Genomic DNA, 16,942 nt, shown 5'->3' with positions numbered 1-16,942 from the left:
CTACTTACAAACCTACTTCTCTGCAGTACAAATTAGAGTATCTTTTGCATGAACATTGTGTATTCCATTTTGTGGTATCAGGGATGTGGAATGATTCAAGGTATACATTAACAAAAGACAGTCAAATCAAAAACTTAATCTGCATACTGTATTAATAATAAACTATCATTATACGACTTAATGCTTCATTTTATTTTGAATTATAGTACTCTTGTTGGACGAGTGCTTGTTGTCTATTCACCACACTACAAAACTCCACTCTGAGCCCTAAACGTGGCGATCAAGCCTAAATTAAAATTATTTTTGTGCCTTGTATTGTGATTGTGCTAGACACAGGTCAGCTGAAACAGATTTTCATAGTTAGCAATAAAAAATATTATACAGTAAATGTATTGAGAAGTGAATGCAAAAATTTATAAATCCTTAAAAGATGTGTCGTTATTTCCTTTACACAATATTCTTACTAATTTTATCTGCTGGAATAAAGAATTTAATTTAGGTGGACCAACTCAGAAGATAATTTCATACAATAAAAAATATGCAAAATGAGCCAACACTCTTATCTTGAGGTCAACACAATCAGAGCTGCTTCTATGGGCAAAACTCGCTGAAATGAACTCCTTGGTTACCTACCTATGTACTGACTTCATTTTAATTAATTACCCAACTGGACCCCATAGAAATTCACACATAGTGTCACTGTATGTGTGAAGATAGAATGTACTTCTCAATGAATATGAAAAACTAACTAAAATTCCCAGTTTCCAATCCACTCTGATGTGTCTGCACTTATAATGAGCTGATTAAAATTTATGCAGCCATCCACCATACTAACAAAATCATCACAAGCAATGGATTTCCACGCGAATAGGAAGTGGTCGGAAACTTGAATCAGCATTACCCACGAAGAATACCAGACTCTCATAAGGCCTGATACAAAAACAGCCTGCATGGAATTGCCGCAGTTTGGAGGACAATTAACAGGAATCATACAGGCAATGGCATATCTGCAGAAAACATTCACCAATGGAGAAATGCTTGATCTTTTTAATGTAACAATGGCACTGAACATCATAAAATAAAACACACTGTAATAAGCTTTAGCACAGGTGCTTACCCTGGGAATCAAGATTTCTTTGAAGTGACACAGAGAGCCCTTGAAAGGGTTGAAAATTTAGATATCAGGAGGAGGCTGGAGCGTGGGTGGCGAGGGACAGCAGGTTAGGAGTGGGAGCCGGAAAGTGCTGCCTATGGGAGCATACAGGGATGAACAAGGTGGAGAGAGGGTAGGGTATCTAGGTGCATTTGGGAGCTTACACATAGGACAGGGAGGGAGGAGGGTGGGGGGTGGGGGGAGGGAAGTAAAATTCCAGGGGTGCATTGGTGGAATAGATGGCTGTGTAGTGCTGGTGTGGGAACAGGGAAGGGGATAGGTGGGTGATGGACAATGACAGGTGGTTACGGCAAAATAGGATATATTGCAGGTAGAGTTTCCACCTGTGCAGTTCAAAAAAAGTGTTGTTGGTAGGAAGGATCAAGATGGCACAGGCTGTGAAGCTGTCATTAAAATGAAGAACATTGTGATGGGCAGCATGTTCAACAACTCGATGGTCCAACTGTTTCTTGGCCACAGTTTGTCAGTAGCCATTCATAAAGACAGACAGCTTGCTGTTTGTCATGCCCACATAGAATGCAGCACGGCGTTTGCAACTTAGCTTTAGATCATGTGACTGGTTTCACAGGTAGCCCTGCCTTCGATGGGCTAAATGATGTTAGTGACAGGACTGGAGTAGGTGGTGGTGGGAGGATGTACAGGATAGGTCTTGCATCTAGGTCTATTACAGGGATATGAGCCATGAGGCAAGGGGTTGGGACAGGCATTGTGTAGGGATGGATGAGGAGATTGTGAAGGTTTAGTGGGCAGCAGAAAACCACTGTGGGAAGGGTGAGTAGGATAGCGTGTAGGACATTCCCCATTTCAGGGCACAACAAGAAGCAGTTGAAACGGAGAATGTGATTCAGTTGCTCCACTCCTCAGAGCACAACAAGAAGCAGTTGAAACGGAGAATGTGATTCAGTTGCTCCACTCCTGAGTGGCACTGAATCACAAGGGGAAAGCTCATCTCTGGCCGCATGGTTTGACTTTGTGAGGTGTGCGATCCATCCTAGATTTTCCATTATTTAATTTGTAGATTTACTTCATTTGTTGTATTTATTTTGTAAAATTATGCAATTCATGTAAATTATTTGTATTTCAGTTTGTATTGTCATATGTTAAACTGTCATATGCTAAACAAATAAGTAATAATGGCTACTGCTGATGCTAGCATGCAGTTTATGCTCATTTGAAATCACATAACATGAGTCTTTGTGAGATTAAGGCTTAAACTGTTAGTTGTAGGCCTGTTCGGCTATCATCACAGCTGTGGAATTGATGAGTATACTTGTGCCACCAGTAAACATTACCTTTTTGAACTGCTCTTTTTAAGTCTTTGGAAGATCACTTACGTACATTAAGAACAAGGGTGGGATCAGCACCAATCCTTGTGGGCACTCACATGTTATATTCACCTATTCTGAGGTTAGTTCCACACCCACGATACAGCCTACTAATGAGACACACTACTTTCTGTTATGAAATGTCTATCCATGTAAGAGGGACACCATTAGTGCCACAACACTTCAGTTTGCCAAGTTAAATATCGTGGCCCACACAATCAAAGGCTCTGGCAAGGCCACATAATATTATTTTTATTGTTTAGCTCTGCCAAGACTTCATTTCTAAGGAGAGTTATTGTTTCCTCTGTGGAATATCCTTAAGCAAAGCTGGAGAGCCAATCAAAAAGTCCACCTCAATGAAAAGAGTTAGAATTCTACCACATCCTCAAAAGTGTCTGAAAGGACTGCACGGAGTGATATTTGTCTGAATCAGAGGTAGCTTGATTCTGCCCAGCTGGATATATGGGTGTTAATACAGCATATTTGCATCTGTACGGGAGTCACTGATTTGTCACAAAGATACCTGTAGGGTAATCCTATTAAGTCACTACAAGATTTTAATATTCTTCTACAAACATCATTATAGTCAGTAAACTACTACTTATCAGTGACCCGAAGGATTTTGTAATCTTACAGATTATACTTTCTTAACTACTGTTCATTAGGTGTTCGTACAAGTAAAACAAATGGAATTGTATTTAGTTGTTTATTAGGAGGTGCAATGTTTGATTACAGGGTGAGGAAGTAATCATTAAGTCTGGGGTCCAGTGATTTGAAAGTGTCAGCATTTCTGACAGAGCAATTTTATGCAGGCTCAGTTTCATTTGGATTACTATCAACAAGTGGGAGAATTTTTCATTACTAGTTAGAGTAGAGTTTCAACTGTTGACAACAGCTTATTCTCTGAATTAGATAGCACTCTCTCTCCCTAGCACAAGATACTTTAATCCCAGCAGATATGCATACCTAATGCTTGATTCTTTTCTGGTTTATCCTTGGCTGTTTTGGGAAAAAACAAGATGCAGAGTGCTGTAAGAATATTTTCAAGAAAGAATTAAATTTTCCATGTACCCTCACAAAAATACTAGCAATGGGATTTTTGCATTGAAGGATGTGGTATCTTATACTTGTAATTTCAGTTGATTAAAAACACTTTGCAAAAAGGTTAAAACCAATAAAAACAGGCTTCTATAGAGATATCTAAAAAAGGTATTGTTGTTCACTCTCCAGCATTCTAATCATCTAGTATAACTAATGAGTCATCACTGTTATGTTAGCAGAAGAGCAGTATATTACAAAACTGTCCATGAATGAAGAGCACAAAAACAGTTATTGTAGGATTTATTCTACTGAATTTAGTAGGAAAGAAAATAACATTTAATACTGAGCCTTTTAACACACCATTCCCTTGGACAAAACTATCTAACACGAGGTTATCACTATGATATCTAAATAAATGTGTGAAAAGGAAGGAATCTATTAAAACAGCGAGTCTGCTGTGGAAGCCACATATATATATATAATACCTTTGAAGAAACACCTGCCAATCAAGGGAAGTTCCTAAATTGTTTCTCACAAAGTTCAATAAAACATTAACATTTACTGCTGGATAATGCTTAGGTATCCTTTTGTACAAATGTTAGATCAGTGATGTTTCTGGTGAATGAGTAGGGAAAGGTATAAGCATTACCTGAATTTGCATCAAGAGGGCTTCAGCATTCTTAGGTATATGCAGTAGTGTTTCATTTTCCTCAAATATTCTTATAGGAGTGTGTTAGTAGATGGATATAATCTTGCATCCTAGAACAATGGCAACACATGATTAAATTTCCACTCTGCAGCAGAGTATGCACTGATATGAAACTTCCTGGCAGATTAAAACTGTGTGTTGGATTGGGACTTGAACTTGGGACCTTCGGCTCTTGTGGGTGAATGCTCTATCGACTGAGCTACACATTCATTACCCATGACCCATCCTTGCAGCTTTACACTTGTTCTGAGCACCCAAAATTAGTAGCTGTCAACATTGTCAATTATGATCAATACTGCATCATCACATCGCAACAGCTGTCCATCCATTTGATACATGATAACCACTGGCTGTCAAACATATAAAGTATTATTCTTGTTTCAAGAAACACAGTTACCTTCTCATCAGCCTATTTGTCACAATTACTTTGAACTGTAAATGTATTGAATAAGGTCTTGAGAACTGGGCCCTCAAATGTCCCCAGTAGTGACACCATCTCTGACAAAAATAGTCGGCCAGATAATGTTCCTGAAGTGCATCCATTACAGGACCGTATCATTTGGATAATGGGACTTATTAGCTTATTGGATGTGAAAATAATATTTTGTCTGCAACAATATTACTTGTGAGTGGCAATGGCACCTTCAATACTGGGTAATTAAGGTTCTGAATCTCAATCAGTAAAAACAAAACCCTTACAAGGATCACTCTGTTGTCCATATGTTTGTCTGTCTGTCTGGCTGTTAAAAACCCTTTTTCTCAGGAATGGATAGATGATCATGTTACGCAATGTACTAAGATCTACTGTCCCTTGGCAGTGTAAGAAATTGAAGCTTCTAAGTCAATGTAATCAAAATATATGACCATTTATGTCACATATTTTGATACTCGCAAACTCACTCATCATCAAAACCCATAGGGTACTTCCCATTGGCATAGAATCAGGAAATTTGACAAAAACAGGATTTCACAGTAAAAGTAAAGGAAAAAATCTGAAACTGTTAATTTGTAATTATACCATATGAAAAAATATTTCTTTTGTAATTTTTTATCTAACATCAAATTGACAGTAAAACGATCAGTAGTACCATTCAGATTGACTGGGTCGCAATGGTAAAAGTCAAACACCAGGCAATGAATGACTTTATTACTCATAGATGTGTTTCAGAATTTATCTATCATCAAATATCCAGAAGCAATTACTGCAAGCAGATATAGTGTTTCAGGTTATATGTGAAACAAACATTTGCAAACTAGTTTTGGATAAATTCTGAAATGCATCATATAAGCAATGAAGTCATTCTTTGCCTGATGTTTGACTTTTACAATTTTGACTTAGTCAGGGTGTATATGTGGACAAGGAAAAAAAATTCCCGGATTTTTCCCGGATTTCTCGGTTAAAAATACACTTTCTCCCGGGTGAAAATACACTTTTTCCTTGTTAAGTGACAGTATACTCTTCCTCGGCACAGTAAAACTCATCAGTCTTTTGAATGTTTATGGTTTTATATACCAGAGTAGAATTTCCCGGCACCCTAGAAAATGAAACTCAGGGGTGAAAAACACTTTTTGAAAGACCTTTGATGTGCAGCAACATGTACGCTGCATATTTTCATATTACGAAGGTATAAATTTGAATTCCACCAAACTCCACATGTTACTTTCCGAAACATTGAAATCGAGATTGCGATGCGCTTTTGTAAGACAGTCATAGCTCATGTCACGTGATCTCACCAGCTGATGGCAGCATAGGACACGTGATGTAGTAAGCCAATAGCAAGGTCACTCTTCAGTAGCGCGAACACACAAATAAGAAAAGTTAATGGTTTAAATTAATATACATAGCATTCACATACAATATTGGTCTCGAAGATGAATAAGCTGGAAGAGAAGCTAAGTTACCACATATAATGTTGATCTTTCTTGCGCGTGTTACACTTTAAGATACATCATACAAATGTGCCAGTAAAATTTTTAATAATGACGTAAATGTCTGATCTTCTGGGCTCGAAATTCTTCTAAATGGTCACCCTCAGAGAGTTGATTTTTGAATGAGAGTCAAACGCTTTGTGATTTAAGAAATTCATCGTACATTCTCGCACATAGTTCATGTTGCGTAAAAGGAAATCTGCTTTGAATGTAACGCTTTTCAAACCACCATTCGCAATATTTTCCAGCGACCAGTTAGAAATAGGTTCGTTTCAGCAGTTGCAAGAGAGCGCCAGATAACAGGCATCACCGCGCTTGCGCAGCTACGATAACTTAGGAAGCCCGTATGTTCGTACGTGTAAAATGTTAAAAGATCTTACATATGTTATAAACAAGATATCAGACGATACTTCAAGAGCGTCAGAATTTCGTGAACCATACTAAAACGCATAATTCGGCTTAAAATGCACATTCGTATGTAAATTTTCTTGGAGTACCAGTACTGTATTATCTCATGTTTGCTTCTTCATTATGGCATAATGACATACGTGCACTTGAAATGTAGCGAAAGTTGAAACTAGCCAATAGTGTAAAATTAAACACTCTGTTTCAAATAAATTTACTGCCTCAGCAGAAAAGATTAATTTTAAGCCAAATCTCTTTACCAAACCAGCAAAAATAACTTCATTTTTCCGTAAGACGATTAATGCTTGACTGTCAGAAAGGTGGAATAAAATCTGAAACTAATAACATATTTTGACCTTCCATAATTATGCGCAAATATTGAATTCATTTGACAGCTCCCGCCTACAAAAATCCCTTTTGTTATCATATAATGTGAGAGCAATAAACGTAGAGGAAACAACAAAATCACTGAACGTAAACACAGATCACGTGGAGACTCCCAACCACAACTCTGACTGCTCTATGCATCAGCACTGGATTTACTATATTTCTGAACCAGGGCAATATTAAGTAGTGGCGCCCAGCCACACTTTTGTAACCAGAAGCGGGAGAAGGTATTACTCATAAGCGACTCAACTGCGCATGCTCAAAAGCCCGCCAGCAACAGCTCAAACGAATCTAATTTAAACAGCTGTCACGTTACTCTCATTTGAGGCAATTTGTCATTATAAAGCATTGCATAGTCTTCCTAAAGCCTTTGACACACTTTGCTGTTGGCAGACGCTTGTATGAGCACTATTTTATTGTTGTATATGGCGTATTTCCTTTGCAACTTAAGTTTATTTTCATGTTTCTTTTCTCTCGTTCATGTTTTGTTGCTGCAGTATTATTCTGCAGTAGCGGGATACAGTAATATCCCTTGTTAGAGTATTGGTTCTTACCAGTCAAAATCACAAAAATTTAACTGAAAACTAAAACAATGAAAAATTCCTGAAATTCTAAACAATTCCCGGGTTTTTCCCAGTTTTCTCCCGGATGAAAATATTACCGGGTTTTTCCCGGATCTCCCGGTTGTCCCGGGTCGTATACACCCTGTTAGTCTGCCTCAATGGAGAAACACTGATTATTGTAATTATGGTTGCTTGCCTCCTCCAAGACTAGATGTCACATTTATATTATTGAAATTAAAATGTTCTTCAAAATCATGGAATTCCTGGGACTGATATCTTGTTAAAACCTTTGTCAATAAAGGCAAAAATGATCAAGATTCTTGATTCCATGAATGGATGAACTGTCTATATACATAAATAAGCTTGCACGAAACCCTCTGTACACAAGTCCTACTTGCATCTGACCTGTTTTTCAGTGTTTGTAGCACTATATTGTAGACTTAGCTGAAATGGTCGTAGGGGCTCTGTCTTGTGCCAATCATATCAGGACATTAAAACCTTGACAAATTTCTTTATGCTGTTTCTTAACAGAACTGCCAGTGAAATCTGCAGGTCATAGCTTGTGTTGTTTGGAACACAAATTTAAAAGCGAACTGACTATGGCCTTCCTGGCTGAACCAGCTTGGCATATGCTTCATATCGATAATGGACTAGGAAAAATTTAAATCACAATGGCTGTGTGGTTGAACCCTGGCTATGTACCCAGGGTCTTAACTGCTGTATTTTCCTGTTCTGTAAAACCAAGGCATTCATCACTATCAGTGTCCTCGAGTAACATAATATCTAACTATCTATCTATCTATCTATCTATCCATCCATCCATCTCTCTCTCTCTCTCTCTCTCTCTCTCTCTCTCTCCTCCTCTCCTTTTTTTTTTTTTTTTTTTGGGGGGGGGGGGGGGGGGGGTGTAAGCAGATGGCAGAGGCCACACAAGTGCACAATCTGTCAATGTTGAGGATATAATCTCCAACATTTAAGTTTTATTGCCTGACAAAAAAGATGAAGCACCAGAAAACATAGTTAGATGACAATGTAACTTTATACACATACACACCGTTGGCAGGTACGTGAATGATTAGAGTTACAATTTTCTGTCACATGTAGAGCGGCAACCAGAGTGCATTAGTTTTGTTCATGTTTATTGCTGTTACCATGCTTGGCAGCTTAATATGAAGCATGAACAGCATCAGGCATGCAGTGATCACTATGAAGCAAAGGGACATACCACATACTCATGTGAGCCAGCATTACCAGCACCTGACAGGGTTTGAGTAGGGCCTCACTGTGTGTCTTGTTCTATCCAGCTAGCCAAATAGTGCAGTATCCAGATTTGTCTGTGACACTAGCTCAGTGTCAGACTGCTAGCGAATGTGAAGACAGTAGTCAATCACGTCTGACTACCATAAGGGAGGATGGCCATACTTTGCACCCTGCTGATCATAACCCCTTCAAACCTGTGCCTGCCACCAAAGAGCAAGTGATGGACTCCGTGCAACATTCTGTGTCATCCCTTATAACTGGTCAAAGATTAGCAGCAGCCAGATTAGGGAATTACTCTCATGTGTAGGTTGCCAACGACAACACAACACAAATAGCTGGTTTGGGAGTGGTGCTTTGATGAATGGCACTGCATTGTGTTCAGCAATGAATCACTGTTCGGCACCACACCAGATGACCATCACTGGTGAGTACGGTACAAAAACTAGGAAGATGTTCTTTTTTCCAATGTTTTGGAAAGGCACAGCAGTGTTACTCCTGTGGTGTCATGGTGAGCCACAGGGTATGTCTACATGTCAAAGCTAGTAGTGATGGAGGGAACTGAAAACACAGCAGTACACAATGGACATCTCGTGACCTAATATATGGTACCTATCAAATGGCAGTACTGTGGTGCCATTTTTTAACAGGACAATACTCGTCCATACACGACTTTTGTCTCTATGAACTGTCTGTGTGATGTTGAAGTACCCCCGTGGCAAACAAGTTCCTCAGATTTGGCCCCAATAGAAAATACATGGGATCAGCTTGGACATCAACTCAGTCTTACACGGGACATCTCTAGGCTCAAACAGGTATTTGTAGTTACACATTTGTAGACAAGCCCATAACACATTTCTAACTATGCTGGCGACAGCATGTGATTGAGTTACTCTCAGTTTGTACACAGCAGTGCTTGCAGTCTTGGGAGAGTGGGTTAACACACCAGTCAATCAGTTCCCTCAGCAATTAGTTGACAAGTTCAGTATATGTCTGTCAGTATTGCCATACATATACAGCAAAAATGAATGAAACCATTATTGTCTGGAACATTTTAAATATTGTGGTATCCACATTAAGAAGGCATTATCCAAAGTAAGATGATCCAAAGTAAGATGACAATTTCACAGTGTTTTTGGCAGAGCTGATTATTGACAAAAATGAATATTATTTTAACTGCTTAACTAAAGTTACACTGCATAGGACAGTGGGCGAAGAAAACTACTTTATTGATAGTAACACATTAATAGTGTTCAAGATTTTAATATTAGTGACAGTGGCAGAAACAGTACTCCTCAAAGATAAGCTCACAGTTATGGTGACTATGAACCTTCACCAGGACAGAAATTCAATACTTTTAGTATTTTACATCTTGAATGTATTTACAATGATTATCATACACCTCCATCTAAAGTTGCGACCTACAGTTTGTTACTGATGAGAGATACATCTCTAAAAAGCATATCGGACTTCAAAGTAATATTTGATTAAGTGAAAAAAAAGACATTATGAACATACATACTGAAGAAACACAGCAATTAAAGAATTGGAGATAAAACAACATATTCCACTTCATTCTGACATAGCAAGGAATAAAGGAAAATGTGTCTATTACTGGCATCTGAAATTTTCAACAATGCAAAATGCAAGAGAAACTGGTTGCACCAAGTTTAAATGTTCTGCAGCTTTTACAGCATGTCTCAAGAAAAAATGCAGAATGTGCCATACATACATTACTACTTTCATGTCAGCCAGATATGTACAGGGGTACCACCAGATATTCACCAGTCTGGGGCCATTCTGTCAACGTAGTACACCAGAAAACTGCAAGTTTCCAGTATATCCACACTAAATTTGGAACACTGGTTAAAGTGGATTTAATTATGAGCTAACTTCTGGTGCGACACTGTCTACAAATGAGGAAAAATCAACAGTGCCTTGGTCCAATCTGTAACACAATATAACTCACAGTTATATAATAGATGTCCAACTTTCAATGAGTGAGCACCTAACAAATAAAATGCATGTTTGTCTTCAAGATATAATTTATGGCCCAAAGTTAGAAAGACATTTGGAGGCCAGCACAACTGGGAAAATGAGAAACAAGCATTTAAAATCTTTTTGCGTGAATGTTTTAATGACGATGTCACAAATAACCAGAGGTGTACAATACTTTGTGATTCTTGGAGTGATCACAAGGACACAACAATAGTACATGATTTATTTGCAGGTAAAGACACTGAATGCATAATCGTTCCACCAAAAAACAACAAAATACACATGGCCTTTTGATGTATATTTCTTCTGGCAATCACTACTTATAAAAGGAAATGTACTGACTGACTCATCATTGCCCAGCCCATTATGCTAAGGATAGATACCTGAAATCTGGAGAGGATTTTGACCTTATACTATATGCATAACTTAAGAAGGGGTTTTTCATATTTTCACCACTAAGAGGCAGAAACAGGGAGTGAAAAGTTTTTTGAAAATACATCTCTATTAAGGCAGTTTTGAAGCTATAACCATAACAACTTGTTTTTGGTTTTACACCACTGTTTGCACAGTGTGTAAATATACGTACGAGCAATGAGTGTAACAACAAAAATAAAAGAAAAAGGAAAAGAAAAAGAAAAAAAATAATTGTACAGAACATAACGCCAATGTGAGCGAAGCAGCAGGCACTAAGTTAGTATAAAATATATGCAAGAAATATAACAGCCCCTGTAAGGACTCCCTGCAATGATTTTGACACTAAATTGGGAAACAGAATTTTCATAATGGAAATGCATTCTATTATTCATAACCAGCTGTCTGCTCCAGTGTATCAGCCTTTTCTTCAATATTCCTGGCAGCAGCTGCACACAACAATTCAGAATATGCTTCTGAATTCAAGATAGTGATTCAATTGACTTTGCAGCTCAAGAATGTGATTCTGAGCAATATCCAGATACTACTTTCACTAAATGTACCTATTGTGATACTGCATACTGTTTCAAGCATTTTGTTGAGGAACCTCAGCTACATTTTTTAAGGTCAAATTAAGAAAAACAAAGTCCAGTGCTTTCACCAGCATAATCACAATGGTATGTGTAAAGCTTCTAAATACAATTGAAATATGAAATTCCTGTTCAAGCCGAGAGCCCTCCCTTGTTACTGTCAGTATCCCAGATATCAAGGACCAGTTACCGCAGCTGTGGGTCAACTTGCCTCAGGAGAGGAAACAATGGCTTTATGACACTTTCGAACCAAATTATACATACAGGTCTTGAAATATTTATGCAGATGTCAGTGTTTGAGAGAGGACATGTAGTTGGACTCAAAGAAGCTGGTTGGAGTAATGGGTGAACTGCTCGACACTTGAAAAGGAGCAATTCCACTATTTGATGATGTGGGTAGGAATGGGTGAACCACAACCAAATTCAGCATCAAGAAGGAAGCAGTGAAATTAGAAAGATGACAAAATGAGAGGACCAATCAATTGTCAGAGAAGTGCCCAGAGCCCTGGATACATCATTATCATCAACCCGACATGCAACTGGTGCTTCAGTGAGCACAAGGACAATTAATAGGTGGCTCACGGAGAGTGGGCTGAGCTCACGGTGCCAATGGTAACGACTACCATTGACCTCTGTACACTAACAAGCCTATTCACTATAGTAGAACTGTCTCCTGTGATGAGTCCTGCTTTGAACTGAGCCCCTATGACCAGTGAAAACGTGTCAGGATGTGCCCCAGACAGTGGTGGCACACCAACCTGTCTGTCACCTGCCATACAGCCTGACAACCAGGAGTGATGCTCTGGGTGCCATTTCCTTTCATAGCAGGACCCCTTTGGTTGTCATCTGCAGCACCCATACAGCGCAGCAGTACACTGATGATAATATAGGCCTCATTTTGTTGCCCTTCATACCAAGCCATCCTGGTCTTACATTTCAGCAAGATAATGCCTGCTTGCACACAGCGAGAGTTTCTACTGCTTGTCTTCATGCTTGCCAAAACATACCCTGGCCAGCAAGGTCACTGGGTCTCTCCCCAACTGAGAGCATTTGGATCATTATGTGCAAGGTCCTCCAACCAGCTTGGAATTTTGACAATGTAACGTACTAATTGGACACAATTTGTCATGATATCCCTCAGGAAGACATCAGGCAAGTGTATCAACCAATGCTGAGCCGAGTAACTGCTTGCATTAGGGCCACATTACTGACTTGCTCAACTTGTGAAGCTCTTTCTCTTGAATAAATCATAATTTTTCTGAAGTTATAATCATTTGTTTGTCTGTATGTGTACATCACATCTACTGATTTCAGTACCATTTGGATAATTCCTTGCAGTGTATTGTTTCTTTTCTCTTAGATTGTTTATAACTGTACAAGACATAGTTCAGGAGATGTGACTTCATAAACACTGAGATGCGTGTGGAACTGCAGCATGATGCATAATGTTTTAATTTATTACTTCTTTACTACTGCATGTAAAGGAAACAGTGGGTTGAAATTTGCTAGAGATACAAGGGAAATATATGTACAAATATGTGTGAAAAATATTAAATGTGTGTGTAATACACTGATGGAAAAAAGATCAAAATATCAAAAAATACTTAATGTAGAGCAACAAAATTTCAGAAATACATTTATCTAGGTAAAATACTTAGGGGATTAACATTGCAAGATCACAGGTTAATGTAAGCATGAGATAAGTCATTGCAAATGTGAAATTCTGGTACACTAATAACCAGTGCAACTGCCAGGATGTAGAATGCAAGCATGCAAACATGTATGCATTGTGTTGTACAGGTGCTGGATGTCAGCTTATGGGATGTAGTTCCATGCCTGTTGCACTTAACCGATCCATACAGGGGTGGTTATTGCTGTTTGTGGATGACACTGGAGTTGTCTTCTGATGATGAGCCATATGTGCTCGATTGGAGACAGACCTGGTGATTGAGCAAGCCAAGACAACATGTTTAAACTCTGTAGAACATGTTGGGTTACAACAGTGGTATGTGGGTGAGCGTACTCAAAACAAATGGCATACTTGGAACAAGAGTACCATAAGGCTGTTTAGCCAAGAGTCCTGTAGTCTCACCTATACTCCATGTCTTCCAAGCCAAAATGTTAGCATCTGGAAATGCTTCAAGGCAACCATAATCTGCATGATTGCCCCATACAACAGCCAGTGTCAGCCAGGTACTATCTCCAAACACTGCTTGCACATCACAGGTGAAGTTCAAATGGAGTCCACGAAAAACATTTGGACCTCCAATCAATTGGCAGTTTGAAGGCCATTGATATTGACTTGGCTGGCCAGTTTAATAAGCAGCAATTGATTGGAGGTCCAAATGTTTTTCGTGGATTCCATTTGAACTTCACTTGTGATGTGCAAGCACTGTTTGGGCACAACAGGTTGAATCACTAGATTGACATACAAATTTGCAGTCAGGGTGCATGGGATAACCATGAGAGTGCTCCTGCTGTCATACAAAATCACACCCCAGATGATAACTCCAGGTGGAGGTCCAGTGTGTGTAGTACACAAGACAGGTAGGTTGCAGGTCCTCAACTGGCCTCCTCCTAACCAACACACGGCCATCACTGGCACCAAGACAGAACCAGCATTCAGAAAACACAACAGACCTCCACCCTGCCGTCCAATGAGCTCTCACTTGGCACCCCCCCCCCCTCCCTAAAGTCAAAAATGGCAATGATTTGGGGATAGTGGAATGCAAGCTACAGGGCATCTGGTTAGGAGTTGTCCTTAAAGTTTATAACAGTTTGTGTGTCACTCCAGTGCCAACTCTTGCTGAAATTGCTTCTGTAAATGCAGTGTGATGCACCAGAGCCATACACCAAGGACAATGGTCTTCCCTCTTGCCAGTGCCACATGGCTGTTTGGAGCCTCGTCTTCTTGTGACCGTACACTCTTGTGGCCACCACTGTCAGCAATCATGTACAGTGGCTACATTCCTCTCATGTCTTTCTGCGATATTGTAGAAGAAACATCCAGCTTCCCATAGCCCTATTACACAACCTTGTCTAAACACAATGAGGTGGTGATATTGGTGTCTTTGTCACTTTAAAGGCATTCTTGACTACCATCAATCCACCACGTTCTATCTCAAAAGGTAACTAATGCTCACAACTGTTATAGCAGGTATTTAAAGCAAAATCTGAATAGACATCATCTTTCAGATGCAGCAACACACCTACCAACTTTCGTTTATGTTGCACCACTCCTTAGTGCTGTTTTTCTTTTTTCTTTTTTTTTCCACATCAGTGTATATTTTAAATAAGCACATGTGAGCAAAGCAATGGGGTAGAAACCCATTCTAAACCTGTGGAATGATTGCAACCAAATTTGGTACATATATTAGTTACAATCTGGATGGAAATACTGTGGGCCAAGCCCCCTTCTGGCTGAGCATAATGACATGGTGAGAGAATGGGGGAGGATGAGATGAACACACAGAAAGGGGCAGGAGGAGATAGGCACAGATAGGGGGGAAGAGGAGATGGGCAGAGAGAGAAGGAGATGGTCAGAGTAGGGGAAGAAGAGGAGGTGGACAGAAGAAGAGGAGATCGGCAGAGAACGGGATGGGGAGGACACGGGCAGAGAAAACGGAAGAGGAGTAGACAGACATGGGGAGGGGAGGAAGAAATGGACAGAGAAGGGGTGGGAGGAAGAAGATATGGGCAGAGGGGAGGGGGAGGAGGAGGAGATAGAATTGGAGGGGGAGGGGGAGATGGAACTGGAGGGTGAGGAGGAGATGCACAGGAGGGAAAGAGCGGATGGCAGAGAGATGGGGCGGAGCATATGGACAGGTAAAGGGGCAGGATGAGTTGGGCAGAGATGGGGGGGGGGGGGGGGGAGCAGTATGTGGAGTAGGTGGACAGAAAAATGGTGTGAACACAGAGGGAATGAATGAGGAGATGGACATAGGGGGAGAGAGGGAAGAGCTGGACTAATTGAAGATTGGAATAAATATATACTGGGGCAACACTGGATACTCAGTTAGTAAATAAATACGTAAATCACAGACAGACACAACAAAGGGACTACTAAACATGTACGCATTCAGCCAGAAGTCCTTCTTCTGAAATAAACAACATACACACACATATTCACACAAATGCAGCTCACACATACATGGTCAGACTGGCCTCAGCAACCACAGGCAGTGGTCATGTGTGTGTGTGTGTGTGTGTGTGTGTGTGTGTGTGTGTGTATGTGTGTGTGAGAGAGAGAGAGAGAGAGAGAGAGAGAGAGAGAGAGAGAGAGAGAGATGCATTTGTGTGAATGTCTGTGTTTATGTTGTCTATTTCAGCAGAAGGCCTTCTGGATGAAATATTATGTGTTTAGTAGTCTTTTTGTTGTGCCTGTTTGTGACTCAACATCTCCACAGTTTGTGAATCAACAGCTTCACTTTTTCACAATATTGTCATTACTACATTCTGGATTTTCCATTGTTTGAAATAAATAAATGAGAAACATGTGAAATTTGTTTCCTATAAAAATCCATTAATATGAAATAAAATATTTCAACCTAATATGCACTTTGTTGGCATGTGGTAAGATAGCCCGAAAATACTTTTATGTTATTTTTTAAGTGTCAACATTTGTACTTCTCTGCTCATTACCTCTTGCAAGACAACACAGCATCCAATGGGTTTGGCTGACTCTCAGTCATTTCCTTTTGGGAAGGTTCCTTTTCACTTTTGTTAGCTCCTGGAACAGCTTCAGCTTCACTAACTTCATCAGCAGTGCTAGAATAAAATTATATTCTCTGCTGCAGAGTGACAATTTCATTCTAGATACATAAAAAACATTAGAAAATCCACTTACCAAACACATACGTAATTTTGACTACAATATCAAACTCAAAGAAGATTACAGATTAACTTATGGCATTGCAATAGCTCACCGACTGTATGCATTAGCAAACTTTTTAACAGAAAATTGAATTGACTGATCACACACGCTTAGCTGTACGTGAAACAAATGGAAAGTTATAATTCACCCATAGAATGTCAGAAACCTGTATCAGGTTGGATCAATGTAGAACTAACATACGCAAAGAAAGCCAGTGTAAATGGTCACAGGCTTTTTGATTGGTGACAGTAAGTAACTGAAATTTTGAAAAATATTAACA

At 39.5% G+C, this 16,942-nt stretch overlaps 1 protein-coding gene across 2 annotated transcripts in view; it reads right to left on the bottom strand.

Annotated features, from left to right (window-relative positions):
* Positions 1 to 16,942, bottom strand: part of LOC126163172 (cytosolic endo-beta-N-acetylglucosaminidase) — a 121,354-nt gene that overhangs the window by 26,672 nt on the left and 77,740 nt on the right. For both annotated transcript variants that reach the window (XM_049920120.1, XM_049920121.1), the window contains exon 7: positions 16,431 to 16,556. In XM_049920120.1, the coding sequence (XP_049776077.1) occupies positions 16,431 to 16,556 (126 nt within the window). The remainder of the gene's footprint in view (positions 1 to 16,430; positions 16,557 to 16,942) is intronic.

This window comes from Schistocerca cancellata, chromosome 2 (genome assembly GCF_023864275.1).
Source record: "Schistocerca cancellata isolate TAMUIC-IGC-003103 chromosome 2, iqSchCanc2.1, whole genome shotgun sequence".
NCBI lineage: Eukaryota > Metazoa > Arthropoda > Insecta > Orthoptera > Acrididae > Schistocerca > Schistocerca cancellata.
This window is presented reverse-complemented; position numbering and strand designations above follow the sequence as displayed.